The 16,648-nt window shown below is 42.2% G+C and overlaps 1 protein-coding gene across 1 annotated transcript; it reads left to right on the top strand.

Moving 5' to 3' along the window:
- Positions 1-2,583: 2,583 nt before the first annotated feature.
- LOC106025358 (uncharacterized) lies at positions 2,584-16,344 on the top strand. The gene is made up of 8 exons (XM_063243940.1): positions 2,584-2,623; positions 3,961-3,998; positions 4,087-4,508; positions 6,234-6,273; positions 7,451-7,634; positions 9,070-9,243; positions 13,993-14,222; positions 15,015-16,344. Exons 1-6 carry the CDS (start codon positions 2,584-2,586, stop codon positions 9,093-9,095), a joined length of 750 nt encoding a protein of 249 aa, XP_063100010.1. The 3' UTR covers positions 9,096-9,243; positions 13,993-14,222; positions 15,015-16,344.
- The last annotated feature ends 304 nt before the right edge of the window (positions 16,345-16,648 follow it).

The raw sequence follows: 16,648 nt of genomic DNA, 5'->3' as shown, positions 1-16,648 counted from the left end.
ATCCAGGACACAAGTCCCTCTGAAGAACAGATCAGGTACTATCCACATTACCGTAAATGTGCCTAACTTCCTGGCCTCTGTACATTTGAACACATATTAGGGGAAGGGGTGTCCCAAGAAGGTACACAGAATGGGATGATACATCACTATATGAACTGAAGATGATGGCAGGCAGAACACACTCCCTCTGTTCACTCACTTCACTGATATTTAAAGTGCACCAACCCTGTAGAGTAAGCACGAGTAGAGTAACACTGCAGATACCATTCTTTTTCTCACAGAGACAACACACCACGAGGGTGGGAAAGGAAGATGCATTTCGTGCTTTCCTCAAGAACAGAGGACAGGTGGTCTCAGCACTATTAGGGACTTCTTTCAGCAGGTGAAGGCTTCCTGAGCCAGCACTGCCCAATTCAAGGCAGAGAGAAGGTTGGGCTGGTCTCTCTGCAACTGGAGCAGGAGGCTGGTGTTCAACTCCACAAGATGCCCCAGCTGAATTGGACCAACCTGAGCTCACTGAAGCTGAGCCCTGCCTTCAGGAGGGATTGGCCTGGGTCTGTGGGCCTCTGGGGATTGCATAAGACACTTTACATGGAGAAAGACTGCCAGACTTGGGATCTCTGGCAAGCCTGAGGCATGTACAAGTGAGTGGGTCAAGGAAGAATGAGAAACTTTGCTGGGGTGGATTTGTGCACAGAGCTGTCTGTGACAGGCACTGTGAAGTTCTCGGGCCTGCAAGGAACAAGGACAGTTGGTGATTGTTCTCCTTCTGTTGATGCAAGGCTAGTACCTGATGACCTGAAGTCGGACTTGCAGAGTTTGTGCCAGCTGGACTCCAGTGACCTCGCCAGCTCTGGGATCAAAGTGAAAACTAAGGTTAGGCACCCTTTCTTAAGGAATTTCAGAACTGGCGCTTTTACTAGCTCCATGGCAAGAATCCTGAGCTCCACTTCCAGCCAAGTGCTGCAGAGAACCTCTGTTCCCTTCCCCTTCCTTCCTTTGTACCCCTTGTATTTCTTTCAGCTTTCATTTTAGTCTTATTATCTATAATTGTTCTCAACATTAAAGTCTAAGATAATTTTAATTAAAAGTTAAGATGTCATTAGTTTCAACATGTTCAATTCAGTAGCACATAAGGACATCATCAACTTGTACAATTTCTACATCTATTGATTTCTAGCTTTCTGTTCAGTGTTGGACTCATCCATATGCCTGTACTCTTCTACTAGTCCCAACCCACCTCTGATTTTTCTCTCACTGTGATTTGCTACTCTGGGTCGTTAATATTCAAGCATCAGATTATGTTTGGCCAAACATTACTGGAGGAGACTGGCTACCATTGCTTTTTCATAGAAGAGAAAATCCCAAATAACCAAAATCTACAGCGAAAATGTAAGAAATCTACTGATCTTTTCATGTTGGAAAAGCTTTCCCATGATAGAAGGGAGAGAGAAAGATCTGATTCACTGCATTTGAAAAACAGAAAAAGAATAATGTAGAATCCACAATAAGAAATCTTTCCTTACAAGCAATAGGCAGAGAGTTTGTATTAGAGGTGTCAAAGAGGTGTCTATGAGTCCATTCTGTGAGAGATGAAAAATTCTTCTAACTCAAAAGAGAACCACCAAGTGTGGCCAACAAATGGAGAAGACGCTGGGCCCCACAAGGGTGATTCATTCAGGAATACATCCCTGACATGTGCTGTGATCCCATCTGATGGCAGACTTTAAGGCAAGTGCTGAACAGTACTGAGAAGAACATGGTGGGTGGGGCAGAGCCCTGTCCAGAAGCTCCCATCACAGCTCTCACAGGTGTCCCCAGACTTTGAGGTCTAAAAATAGAGATTTATCCTACACAGAGATCTGTATAACTTTTCAAGCTTTCTTTTCAAGACTGTTGTTCACAACACTGCTTGAAGCAGGAGGAAAATGTGATCCTTGCTACCCTCAACGTAGAAGGTGCGGGGCATCAGTGTGGGTCAGGAGAACCAGGAAAAGCTGTGCAGATGCTGAGCTTGATCTCTCTGGGCCACAGGGTAAGAGGACAAGGAATCTGATCATGAAATAATACATGGATGAGAGAAGGATGTGTGTTCAAAGTCAGAGGATACTGACTTTGAAAATGCAATGTCTCTGACATCAATGTGCGTCCACACACAGACATGTAAGAATCTATGTTCAAGAATGGTGTCTCAGCACTGTAGCTACTTATGGAAACCCTGGCTCAATATAAAAAAGAATTTTAAAACAGAATTTAGTGTAGTTCAGTGCATGGCCATGCGCTATAATTCACAGAATTATGTTAAGGAAAAAACACAGACAAACTGGGAGCGATGTGAGGGGCTGTAGAGCACCATCACCTGGTCTTCTGGAGAGCAGTGTGCCCCAACTATCTTGAGCCTCCACACCTTTCTTGGGCACATTGATTTAAAAAAATGATCAATTCCATGAAGGAGGGGGAAAGGAGGATATTCACCCAAGAATACAAAGTCTCAGTCACAATGGAGAAGAAATGTTCAATTTTACAATAAACTGCATGGTGACCACAGTTAATAAGAAGTATAGCTTTCAAAACTGCTAAACAATGAGATTGGCAGTCCCATTCACTGTGAAACAATCTGTAGGTAAGGTGGTAGACACATTAACTTGATTGATTCTTTCTACAAAGGAGCCATAGATCACAAGTGCATGTCATCCCACAAACATACATAATTATTGTGAATTGCCAAGTGAAGATACCTTATACCTGCACTCTCAGCATTCTGGGAGGCTAAGGTAGGAGGACCACAAGTTTAAACCCAATCTGGGGAATTGAGTAAATTATTTAAAGTCTGTCTCAAAAATTAAAAAAAAAAACTAAAGTATATGGGCATACAGCTCATGGAGAATTCCCTGGGATCACTGAACACAGTATAAGAATCATTATTGTATAACTATTCTGTTATGAAAATTTTAATCTATAAATGTTTTCATATTTTCTGTTTTACCATCTACTTGTGCTATATAAAATAAGAAAAGAGGAAAAAAGTACTTATTAGTTTGTTTTGTTTTGAGACAACATCTTGCTACGTACTGCAGGCTGACCCTGAACTCACCATGTATTTCAGGCTAGCCTGGAACTCTCTGTGATCCTCTTGTGTAACCCTTGAGAGTGCTGAGATTACAGGCATGCGCCACCATGCATAGCAAGAAAATTTTTTTTAAAATTTATTTTAAAGGGAATAAAACCAAATAAAAAAAAATAGTCAATCAAAACAAAAGGATGAACATGATACATGACTTAAAAACAAAATCAAACAGTAGGTTGTGTGGCCTGTTTCTTAGCCAGCACAGAAAAGAACTCAACACCTTGCTGAACACCAAATTTGTCCAGATAACTGGACAAATACCTAGATTTTGAAAGTCGTCTATTTAAACATGTCTTGTTTAGGAAGCAATTCATATCAAGCGCCAGGGAAAGAACACAGAACTTTGATTTACTATTTCCAATTTCCGGAATTTATCCCAAGAAAAAAGATACATGCTCAACACCAATTTTTCTAAGAGGAACTAGATTTGTATACATGGTCAGTAACAGGATAACTAAGTGCAACTCTACCTATGCATATAATATAAATATTCAACACTATGCAAATACATAAATGCTGTGAGCAGAACAGGGGAGTAATGGTTAGAGACAGCCGAATATGGACAAGATGGGTATCCTGCAGCAGGTTCAACAATGTTGGTGAATTAGTTTTATTTGTGGATTTAAATTTTTGAACTGCTGATCACACTGGCTCATCCCTCAAAGCCCCATGCCACATTCAGACTCCTCACAAAGCCTAAACACCCAAGTGGCGCCAATTTGAAAAGAAGCAGAAACCCCCCTATCAATGGAAGGGACTTGAGCCAAAGCATGTCCAGGTAGAATAATAACTGCTACCTTTCTGTAACATCTAGGTCCTCTCTGTCTCTGCAGGGAGGAGCTCCGAGTGGAATAAAATCGTCATTTTGGGGGTAAATATCAGTGGCTCAGCATGGCCTGGCTCACTGACAGCAGAGGCCATGTGAGACCTGAGCTGCCTGCCTCAGTTCCCACAGCTAGGCTGGGCTCCCAACAGCGCCTGGCTGGGCCAAGACCCCGGGGCTGCACGCGAGGCCTGGCCATTCTAACCCTGACGGAGAGGAGGGAGAAAGGAAGCTAGGGGCCCTTCAGGACCCAGGCTGGGTCGCCCCGAGCGCCGGTCCCGCTGCCGCCCCGGCCCGCGAACCCGCCGGCAGGACTCACTGCGCCGCTAACGTCGGGGCCACCAGGCCGCACCGCCCCTCGCCGCCGGCTCACGCCCGCCTACCTGGCCCAGGCCCCAGGCCCCATCCCCCGCCCCACAGCAGCCTAGGCCGAGGAAAGAGGAGCGCTGCGATCTCCAGATGGCATCTCTACCAGCAAAATGGCGACTCCACACACAAGACCAGCAATAGCTGCGAGGGCGAGGCTGGGGGATGGGCGAGACAGAGCGGGATGTGGAGGTGCACGGATCCGGGCGTCCAGGGCGCGGCCCCCTGGGGGAGGGGCGGGGGCAGCGGAACCTTCACTCAAGGCTGGGGGGTAGGGCGAAGCGGTGTGAGGGGCGGGGCCAGAAGCTGGGGCCAAGTAGGTGCAAGCCTGCCAGTGGGACTAGAATGAGGCAGTGGACCTGGCAGTGGGGGTTAGGTCCCCACTGAAGCAGGGTTTGGCTGCAGGTGGAGGTCTCTGATGAGGCTTCTGGGAGACCCTGAACCCCAGGCCCACTGTGAGACAAAGCAGAGGAGTGGACTGAGTCTGAGGCTTGGAATTTAGATGTCTGGACTCAAAACTTCTGGCCCTGATACATTAGGCACACTGCTATGCTTCTCACAGCCTCAATTTCCACTATTGTTATTCTCCTATTATTTTGTTGTGAAATATTGTGGGGTTTACTTTATTCAAAAAACGAACCGTGATGAATGGCAGTAGTCATTCCTTGGCACTGCTGTAAAGATCCAATGAAACCCTGCAGAGATCTTCCCATGGTTCCTAGCATATAGCAAGTGCTCAGATGCCATTGTTATTTGCTTTGTTGCCTTTCTTTTATTGCAGAGAAAGGAGTGCTTTCGGTATCTGTCGTCTAATGTCTTCATAACTTAAAAGTATGTTTACATGTTAATATAACATAATAACAAGCATATGTACCAGTTATTGTGTCAGGCCAGGGCCTCTCTGAGGCACTTTACATATGTTAATTCTTACAAGAGTGTGAGTTAGCAATTATCTTCATTTTCATAGCTGTGTGAGCCTAGACACCAATATTTAATACCTTTTCCAATGACAAAGCAGTGGATAGAATTTTAACCCAAGAGACCTCACACCAACCCCTCCATTAACTAACCCATAGTTAGCACAGCACCACTACAGTTCTGCCTTGTATTTTTCACATGAGTGAGGCAGCAAATTGTTCATGGGAGGTTGCACAGGTAGTAGAGGCAGTTTTTGTCAGGGTTCACTAGAGGGTCAGATTTAATTTGTGTGTGTGTGACACTTAAAGGATTTACAGAGGAGTCTGAGGAAGGCCATCTGCAGAGTCAGGTGGAGAACACAAAAGGGCCATGTTCTCCTTGGAGATGCAAAAGATCCAGTCAATAGTCTGAGTCCTGGACCTCACTGCAGAGTCCTGGAAGAGTCCCTGGCAGGAAGCAAAAGAATCTGTGCTAGGAGACTGGAAATGACACCTAAGGTGATGGCAAGCACTCGAACTCTTCTGAAGAGGCAGAGCCAGACATTTTACTTTCTCTTTTTACTGCATCCAGGATGCAGGCCTATTGGTTGCCCACCATACACAGGGAAGGTCTTCCATCTTTAGTAAGTCAGTAATCTAAACACAAACACAAAACTGTGCTAAACCAATCAGCTAGGTGTTCTTTTTTGTTGTTTTTTGGTTTTTTGAGACAGGATTTTGCTATGCAGCTCAGGCTGTCCTTGAACTCACTGTGTTGCCCAAGCTAGTCTCAAACTCAGATTTTGCTGCCTCAGCCTCCCAAGTGCTGAGTTTACAGGTGTGCACCACCACACCCAGTTCCTCCTTCATTTGAATGCACTTATTCCATCATTCTTGCCTTTTTCTTCTGAATCAATTCTGGATGTCCTCTTATAAGGATCTTAGCTTTGCTGTTGTGGCTGCTTCAATGTCTTGAATCAATTCAAACTATTTACTTTTCATGGTCATTTTGATTTTGCAGAAAAGTCAGAAGTCACAAGGGTCCAGATCTGATGAATCAGGTGGGTGAGGACACACCAAAATATATTTATGAGCTGTCCTTTCCATTGGATGGCACTCAGCAGCATCAGTCACTATATTATTTATCTCAATTTGTAGACAATTGTATAAGTGGACTTCCAAAACTGCTTCAAAAAAGCAAGAACAAATGAAGAAGTGTCTTTGAAGCAAGGAGGTGTATTTTATTTATTTTAAGGAGGTATTTTTTAAAGGAGAATTAATGGGCACATATCTTTTATTGTAGTAAATTTAAAAATTTTTAATATTAGCTGTTTATTTGTTTTATTTTTATAATTAGTATATCTTGATCAGCCCTTGTACTTCTTCCATAAGATTGTTAATTAAACATCTGCATATTCACTGTCCCTAATACAAAATGATTGGGACCAGATGTGTTTGGAATTTGTGAATTTTTGGTTTATTGGAGAATTTGCATATATATAATAAGTTATCTTGAGGATGGGATCCAAGTCTAAACATGAAATTTATTTATAGATCATATATACTTCATATTCATAGCTTGAAGATAATTTTACATTATATTTTTAATAATGTCGTGTTTAACATGTGTACTGAGTTGTTTTCCTGTTGTGGGAAATTGAAAATGTAGATAAGAACCAAAATAAAATACATATTGTGAATGTTATCTAATGAGATGGGGAATTAGGGATGGAGGAGGGCGAAAGGAAGGAAGGCAAAAAAAATTAATGAGAAAAGAAAGAAACAAACCTTTCATAAATAAGGAGGGGAAGAGACTTGAAGGAAAGGTAGGGGAATGGAGAAAAAAGATTCATATCATGTATGCTACAAATTTCCCGTGGTTAACATGATCATAATTTACACCTAAAATGTGCCAATAATCTTAATTAAAAAACATTTTGTGTTTGAAAACAAAATTTCTTGCTGTGGAATTTTCTACTTTTGGCACTGTATCAGTAGTAAAAAGTTTTGGACTTTGAAGCATTTCAGACTTCAGATTTCATATTAGGAATGCTCAGCCCATATTTGGATAGTGATTTGATAAATATCAATAGACTGTAAGCTTTGTGGTGAGAGTATGAGAGCAGGCTCTTTGTCTCTACTGGTGTCATGGTTTATGTCAGTGACCATTCAAGCCTCATGCAATCATGGATGTGGCCAAATCTAGCATTTCTGAATGGTTCATTGTCTAACACTTAGATTGGTGGTATGAGTGCTACATCTACACAGGGGTGGAGCGAACATACAGTGTACCTGTGGGAAGAAGGCCTGCCTTTCTCTTTTGCTGTTCATGCTTGCTGTTTGTATCCACCACAAACTGCTGCCTCTCAGCCATGTCATTTTGCCTTGGAGCCAACTGAGGATGGACTGAAACCTCCAATCTGTAAGAAATAAACCCTTCATTCTTTCATGTTGGGCATCAGGTATTTTGTCTCAACAACCAGTGAAAAGTAACTAAAACAACAGGTAATCATTGTTTCTCAGTACTCACCTCAATGTCTGACACAAAAATGGTGCACTTTTGTTGACAGAAAGAAAACAAGCAGTAGCACACAATTTTAGATTTGTATCACACAGAATTTCACTACTTATAAGGCTCTATAGTGAAATGAGGTCTCATCAGATTTCCTTAGTGTAGGCACTAAGCTTGTCATTTCTTTTGCTTTATTATAGCAAATAGTGTTCCTCTGTCCAGTTTTCATTCTCCCTCTGGTCTTAAAAATCACTTGTAAGCAGTTATACAATCTCATGCTGGGCATGGAACTCAAGACCTTCTACCTGCTAGGCAAGTCTCTACCTCAAGATACATTCCAGCCCTCCCTTTCTTATCCTGGAATTTAAGCTATGGGAATGTACTATGGTGGATGTTCAGTCCAAATGACTGACCAGGGAACTGTAGTTTTAGGTCCAAGCTGATTGAAGATATTTTCAAGGCTCAGACTCTTGCATGTGGAATATGAATCAAGAGGTCCAAGGCTAAGAATCTTGCTATTATTTGATGGAAGTTTTTTTGTCCCCAAGCAATGTACTGTAGCAGAATGATCCCTTGCCTCAGGTGGCAGGAGCTGACTGTCAAATACCAGGAACAGGGTCTGCATGCTGACTCTACAATTGCAGAAATGACCTTAAACAGATCCAGTCACTTTTCCATGCTTAATTTTCTCACTTAAAAGCAATCACTTATTTTAGCAGCTGTACAGAGACTGGAGGTGAGAAACAGCATTTCCATGGTGTTCTTGAGTCAGAGGTGGCCAGGAGAAACTGTTTGCAGCTGATTCTTCAGCCATGCATCCCTGGCCATCAAGGAAGAAGAACAAGGCTGTTGTGTTTCCCTAAGAAAAACAAGAGGACAATGGCTTGTCCTGCAGTGGGAGGGAGCAGAGGCCTAAATCAGGTCACCACGCAATGGGGCTTTGAAAGTTTCACCATTGAATCCTCTCCCCATCCTCTAATTTTTCTTTTTCTGTTTGCCCCTTAATCATTGTTTTGATAATTATGATAATATTCACACATTTCAAAAAGTCCAACAAACAAGGAGAAAAAATTAGAAATATTTGCACTTTTTCTGTGTAGAAAGGTAACTATTGTTTGTACATTTTTAGCGTCCCTTTTCCTATTAATGATTTATTGTAGACATGGTTCCAGGGTGACTGATTTAGGTTGACATCATTGTAACAGGAATTACTGAAATAGGAGTTAGGATTCTACTAGGCCTTAAGGCCAGCAGCCCCAAAACAGAATCTTGAAGTCCAAAATGGAGCCTGCTGAGTTGTGATCCTCCAGGGACCTTACCGAAACATCTGTTGACTGTCCTTCAGCTGTTCCAGACCTTTCCAGAGCATAATCTGGCAGGCCATTGGCTGGAGGGTACATGGCCTGTGCATGGGCACTGTGTGAACACTGGTTGGCCTGCTTTGGTGACTCAAGGAAGATGTTCATGCGTGAGGTCCCAAGATTAGAGAATGTACATGTTCAAGACATCAGCAACAAAGGTAGGCAGCGTGGAGCACAGCAGAGAACCACTGTGTTTTTTTATTGTATAATTCTTACCCAGGTTGTTATCTCATATTTACATTCTTGTGTAGAGTTCTATCCAGTGCATACAAGTTCACCTGTGCTAAGTCATGGTCACATAACTATATCCCACTGTGTGCCTATGCAGACAACCAGGGTCAGGTCCTCAGTTGTCTTTAGATATCCCTGAAATGTGAAGCATTCTGAGTGATTCCTCACAACACTGCATAGATTGAACCCTGAAAAGTAGGTAGTCTTCCATAGGGTAGCTCTTTTCTAAACCCATTAAAACTTCTAGACAAAGACTGCCTCGTGGGTATCCTACTCAGAACCCCCTCCTTGCTGGAGGGAACTTTACTCCCTTGCCTTTATAGCTATCAGAGTTGAGGAGGCTAAGGGGTAAATTGCTTGTGAGGTCCCCAGAGACAGCAGGAAGGCAGACATCGGCCCATCAGCAGCAGCAGGCAGCAAGCAGAGAGAACAATTGTATCTTTATCATCCAGGCTCTGTATATGTTGTTGTGTTTACATTCTTTCATGCTGGCTTCCCAGTAGTGCCACAGGCTGATGACCAAACCTCTACCACAAGGATCTCTGAGGGACAATTACAATCCAAACTATCACAGACACAAACAAAAAGCAATTTTCATGTGTGCATCTCTCATGGGCCAACAGTGGTGTCTAACTCACATTGCCTGCACTTCCTTCCCCTCAGTGGGACACTGCCGTTCTTAACAGCAGAGGGAAAAGAATGTTTACTAGTTATTCAGTGTCAGCTGTGAAAAATAGAAGTCTAAAAAAATAGTACATGGGAAACAGTGTTGCAATTCAGGTGCACTTCCTCAAGGCAGCCCCATAAGGCAGATGCAGTGAAGTTTGTTGCAGGGGATTCCCACAGAGTTATTTTCAGAGACAGCTCCCTGCCTAGGCAGACACCTGAGTCACACATGCATCTGACTGTTAGTTAACAAAGACATTCCTGGGTGAGGGGTGTTGGAGGAGGAGGTGAAGAGCTTCAGTTGTTCTCTAAATCTAGGAACATTCTGCAGTATCACCTTCAGCTGGTTTGCCTACTCTCCTACAGCTATTTCCTGACTTACCTCAGGAAGTCTTAATCTTAGCTTTCTGGTTTTGTTTTATTTTGTTTCACAGCCCTGACTTTTAAGAATTGTATTGGGTAGTGGCATGTGTCACTTGCATTTGTGTCTGACAAATATTCTCTCCTTGCCCAAACCCTAGTCAGGATCCTGACAGGGTCTGAGGAGTCTTCACAAAGAGGAGATGGGGACCTCTACTCATGCTGGGCCTTGTGTAGAGTTTCCTGTCTTGTCATGGAGGAGAATTGCTATGTACTCTGTGACAGGCTCAGGTATCTGCATTATCCAATCTTAGGAAGTGTCCTGCTAATTCAGCTGGCCATAAGCCTCCATCCCTGATTTCTGATCACCCTTAACATCTGATTGGGTCCTCATCCTCCACCATCTCGCAGCTCATGCCTGTTGAGCCTGGCCTGCCCTCTGCAAGCATCCTGTTAGCCTGGGTCAGGAAGCAGCTCCCTTCCATCTGCTGCTCACTCTTAGTGTTGCCAACGCCCTGACCTGACCCTGTTCTGCAGCTGTGCATCACTAATTTTCCAAGGTGCATGTGGAGTTCTTTCTCCTCCACTCTTAAACCCCTCACAGTGGCTCCTGCCTCTCTTACGATGGTCCCCATATTGTCAGAAAGTTCTTGAAAACACAAACAGGGCCCAAAGAGCGACCCAGAGGACTGTGGCAACTTCCTAAATGAACCAAGACAAGAAAAGCTCTGGGAGCAGCTGCCCCACTGCTTTGGTGGTTGGTTGTTCTGTCCCCATCCCAGGAAAATTGTTGTTGAGATCAGGAGAATGTCAGGTACAGAGTTAAGGCTGCATACGTTTAGTGCATACAAAAATAGCAGGTGCTCTCTGTCACACAGTGTACATGTAAAGGTTAAGCAGCCGTTAAATATCTAGACATCTCTTTAAAGTTGGTCCTGGCACTTAAAGCTTGATCTACATCTACTGGGATTTATTAAATAAGCATTTTGCTACTACATGAATGAGATACAATTGTATTGGGTAATAAGTCTATATATATATATGGTCATTAACATAGTTTCCTATATTTACGAGATTTCTATAGACGTCCTTTAATCCTCAAATTCTGTATTTTATTAAAAAATCTAAACTTTGCCTTATGAGTAAAATCTAAGTAAATACATGTTAAAGTTTCTACATAGTGTTGCTATTAATTATTGCTAACCTCATAGTATATTAAATACATTTGTTTTCCCAAGAGTGTAGGGTGTTTTTAAGATGTAGAGTGCGATAAAGATATCTCCTCATATTTACGACCTGCAAACTGCACTTGTAAGTGAGATCTGTGGTGCCTAGGAGAGATGGCAATCAGAAGGAGGTGACTAGGTTGATGGATTTGTCCCACTCTATTTGAGTGCACATGTGGGTGTTGGGTCTGAGAGATGTTGTGTGCTTGAACAAAAGGCCCCTAAACTGGTTTTTGCACACTAGAAGGGCTTGGCTGATTGGCTGGCTTTGTCTTCTGCCCAAAGTATTAACCAGAATCCCTCTCACTCAGCCTGGCTGCGTCAGGAACTCTCTCTAGCAGAGCATTGTAGTTCACAGAATGGCCAGGAGGTGGAGACGGAGCAGCGAGTCAACTTTGACAAGTTTCGTAGGAAGGCAGCTAGGAAAGTGAAGCTTTGGTAACAAGGAATAAGAAAGGAAAATGTTGAATTCAATGAATGTTCATAAATGAAATTAACATCCACCTCTTATCCTCTTTTCTGGCTGCTTCTCCTCTCCTCCCCCAAGATAAATACTATCCAGAGAATAATTTGTCCTGTTTTTATCAGTTATACATATGCATGTGCATTTATATCCCTGTATGTGCTCTTACAGTTTGTGTTTTCTGAGGGTGTGTGTGACTTTTTCACTTATCTTTATGTTTGTGAGTTTTACACATTGATCCATCCACAAGCCATTACATCTATGACCTGTTTCATGTAGTTACAGATGTATTTGTTCTCACGACTCTGAGTCTCACCTTGATTTGTCCCTTCTCCTGGCCAGTCTCTTCTACTCACAGGTTGATGTATTTTTGGGTAATTGCTAGTTTGAGGGCAATTACAGTTCTGTGGCTATGAAACTCCTAACATCTCTTTAAGTGGATATATCTATCTATCTATCTATCTATCTATCTATATATATATTCATATAATATATTGAATATAATATGAATATAGATATATTCATAACCTCAGAGTGATCTGTTTTGCTTATTTGAGACTTGTTTTTTTTTTTTTTTTGAGAGGCAAGCCTTAAACTCATAAGGTCAAATGGTATTCCTGCCTAAGCTTTCTGAGCAGCTGGCTCTCCAGGCATGTAGTAGCATGCCAAGTTAGCTTTGTTCTTAACCTGTTTCTTTAGTAGTCTTTAGGCACTTGTGCCAGGCACTTTGCTAAATAATACAAGTGATGTTAAAAATCCCTGACAGTGTTGGGCACATCGCTCAGTGGTAGAGCTCTTGTCTAGCATGTGCAGGGCGCTAGACTTAGTAACCCATGACATCTGGTCCTCACAACCTAGAGGGAAGATAGGTGTGCAGGTGTGTAACTGACCACAGTGATCGTGATTCAGCATAGGCATTGATCACCATGGCCTGTGTGGTGACCCAAAAGATCTCAGGTTTTCCAAATCTAACTGCAAACCGGGTAGAGGGCTGTCAAAGTGTGAAAGCTGACAGAGAGATGAGCAAAGAGCCGAGCTATGATGCCTGACCAGGCACTGACTGGGAAAACAAGCTTTCACTTCACACCAAGGACAGAGGGGGACAGTCTGCCTCCCCCACTGAAGGGTCTTTGCTACTTTCCCACTGTCACCTGGAGTACTTGGTGCAGTGCCTCACACACAGTGAATTGTTATATTAGCTTCCCAGGGAAAGCTTAGAGTACCACACACCAAATGATTTAAAACAGCAGAAATGTGTTCTTTAAAGGCCTGGGAACTCAAAATCAGAAATCAAGGTGTTAACATGGTCATTCTCCCTTTGAGGTCACAAAGGGAGTCTTGTTCTTCAGCTCTTCTGGTGACTGCTGGTCTCCTTGGCACCTCTTGACATGTACCTGCCCCACATCTTTCTCTGCCTGTCAACACAGGGCACTTTACCCTTGGCCTTTGACTCTGCTCGTATTAAGTGTGAGTTTTAGTACATCTATTTTTACTAATGCAAGATTTTAGCTTTGAGTTTTCTTATGAAAATTTGAAACTTAATATCTAAGTTTTAATGAAGAGGTTGTAATTAAGAGACAGAGACACTTTTAATGTTATGCCGTCCCCCTGGCATATATAAACAGCATCATGTTTAGTTGTGTGTGACTAATTTATGAAAAAAAGTCAAGGATATATTTGCTTGGCCTGGGTGTGATGCTAGCAAAAGCCCACAAGGTAGGCAACGCACTCAGATGCCTTTTTTAGGGCAGGCCAAAAGATGCTGGTCAGTAAAACATTGCTTCCTTGTGCTGATGGCCACAAAATTCAAGAGGAACCCCAACTGAGAATCACTGATATAGATTGTGAATTCAGGTAACACCCAATTCTTTAGTGTTAACTAATAGTATTAGCTATTTTTGTTGTAGGGGTAGGTTTGTATTTGGTGCTTTACCTTTAAAAAACTTTTATGTTTTTCATAGACATGAAGTTTAAAAACCAAAAAATGACTAAGAGGAAAAAAAGCACAAAACTGAAAATACATGGCAGAGATCACCCCAGGAGGCCTGAAGAGAGTCATTGGAGTGACTGCACACAGTGGGACAGCACTGTGCACTCTGTGTGGTGAAACTGCTGGGTACTGTACATCAAGTGTCAGATGACGCTTTGACACCAACCACAAAAGTGTTGCTAAACTTGGTGAAACTGAAAGGTGAGAGTTTCTAGAAGGAAAACTGGAACTATTCCCAGTCTCTTAGTTCTTGTAATTATCATTCTAAAACAAATATTCCTGTAGATGCCTGATTTTAAATTTTATTGTGCATAGCAAAATATGGCTCAGTGTATTGATTTACTTAGGTACAATGGTGTCCCATGGCTGAGCAGCTGACGTGTCCGGGGAGATCTGCAGCTGCTTGGATGAAATAAGGCTGTTTAGGATGAAAAATGGCAGAAATATCCACAGGTCACTGATGTGGCCTCACATAAAAGTCTCACGGTTTTCATAGATTTTATGCTACACTTCTGTGTACTAAACAAAAAACTACAAAGTTTAGAAAAACAGGTGAAAAAATGTATCGTAATATCAACACATTTGATCCAACACTGCAGGTTTTTGAAAGAGATCTTGAAAGTAGGCAGCTGAATTATTTTCTAATTCTAAGTATGCATTTAGAAAATTCTACAACATTTGCTGACAATCCCACAAGCCATCAGGAAACCTACAAAGAATTTGCTACCATTGTAGTAGCTTCAAAGGAGAATCTTAGTACCAGACTTTCACAGTTCTGTGACATGGAGACAACACTGGAGTTTTTTGTTTGTTTGTTTGCTTTTGTTTTTTGAAACTGTGTCTTGCTGTGCAGCTCAGGCTGACCTTGTGCTCACTTTGTAGCCCAGGCTAGTTTTGAATTTGCAGAGATCCTCTTGCCTCACCTCCTCAGTGCAGGGATTATAGGCATGCGCCAACACAGCCAGCTCACCCTGTGTTTTCTTTCTTCTCCAGATAAAGCCAAATTTGAAGAACTTGATTGTTCATCATAACACTGGTTAGATTTGGAAATATGGAAATACAATTATTGGAATTTCAAGAAAAACCTGTTGGACAAATAATTTCTATGACAAATGAGCAACACTTGAGAAGACAGAGTGTGAAAGAATGACAAAGGACAGCACAGTTGGCAGTTCTGAAAACGAAATCCTGAGGAAAAAACTCAGCTTCTCCCGAGAATGGGCCATAATGGGCCTAGGAGGAGCCCACCAAGAAAACAACCAGCCAAGCTGTCTGGCAAGCTTTAAAAGCCATGCGGGGTCCAGGAAGAGAAAAGTCAGCTCCTCCTGTGAGACCACAGGCACATGGGCTGAGAATCAGCATCGCTCTCTCCCATAAGCAACTGGCTGGTTCTGCGGACATGTTGAGCTGATAGCAACTGAGGTCCAAAAAGCACCTGAATGCTTGTATTGCTTGCTTGACTTTGCAGGTCTGGGACCAAAGGTCTGAGCATCTATTGGGAGGATAACATAATGAAATATAGCAAATATGGGAGGTTTTCTTCTATCTTATCTTTGAAATCCAATATTTTTCTCATTGTTTTGTTTCATTCTGATTGTTTTGCTTTTTTCAGTGTTCCAGTTTGATGGGTTTTATTGTTTTCTTTTGGTTTGATTTTGCTATATCTTGTGGAATGGACAGCAATTGTGAAGATAATGAGATGAACTGTGGTAGCCATTATTGTTTTCCTAATATCTTGCTTTGAAGTTCTGTGCCAGTTTCACTGCTTTGTTTTTTGCTTTGTTTTGATTGAGTTTATTCTGTTTTGTTTGGTTTGTTTGATTTTTACTATCTTTAAAGTGAAAAACAAAATCCTTGAAGTGTGGAACTTTCTGCCAAATAATTTAAAATCGGCCATGCATGGTGGTGCATGCCTGTAATTCCAGGAATCAGGAAGTTGAGGCAGAAGGACTGGTGCAAGTTTGAGACCAGCCTGGGCTGTAAAGTGAGCTGGGGAGCAGTCTAAACTAAACTACATAGTGAGATCCTGTCTCAAAAAGAGCAAAAAAAAATTAAGTCAATGAAAGCACTGGTGAATTCTTGTGTTACTCTGGATCATCTTATGCTTGTGGGCCACTGTTTTCAGCTTATTAAATCTGATACATGAAACAGATTAACAGATGACTTGAGAATTGCATGTGTTCCTCTGAAACTAATGCAGAATGAGCCAACCTTTGACAAATTATCAGTATGCATACACCAGCAAAGATATCATTAATTTTGTGAAAGCATACCAAATGTTAACTGTCACTTTTAAGTAAAAACTTGTTTGTGTCATAGAAAACTTTGTGATTGTGTTTTTCTTTAAAGGCAAAATGTGTCAATGGATGAGTTCTTTTTCCTAACTAAAACCTCAGGTCAGTACTCAGGTCTAATTGCAGTGTTGGCACTATAATAAATGAGTGAGCTTTTGGTTGCATTTTGGGCCCTTGGTCTCTAAAAGGTTTCCTATCACTGATCCAGGAGAACTGAGGGGTGAGGATTACATCCCCAGCTCTCCCATCTAGCCTCTGGCACTCACTGGGGCCCCAGGCATGAACAGGGCATTTGAACACAGTCTAGTTCTTCCAGCTCACCCAAGGCAGATC

This window comes from Cavia porcellus, unplaced genomic scaffold (assembly GCF_034190915.1).
Source record: "Cavia porcellus strain 051 isolate PalLab524CR breed Dunkin Hartley unplaced genomic scaffold, mCavPor4.1 scaffold_42, whole genome shotgun sequence".
NCBI classification, from domain to species: Eukaryota; Metazoa; Chordata; class Mammalia; order Rodentia; family Caviidae; genus Cavia; species Cavia porcellus.
This window is presented reverse-complemented; position numbering and strand designations above follow the sequence as displayed.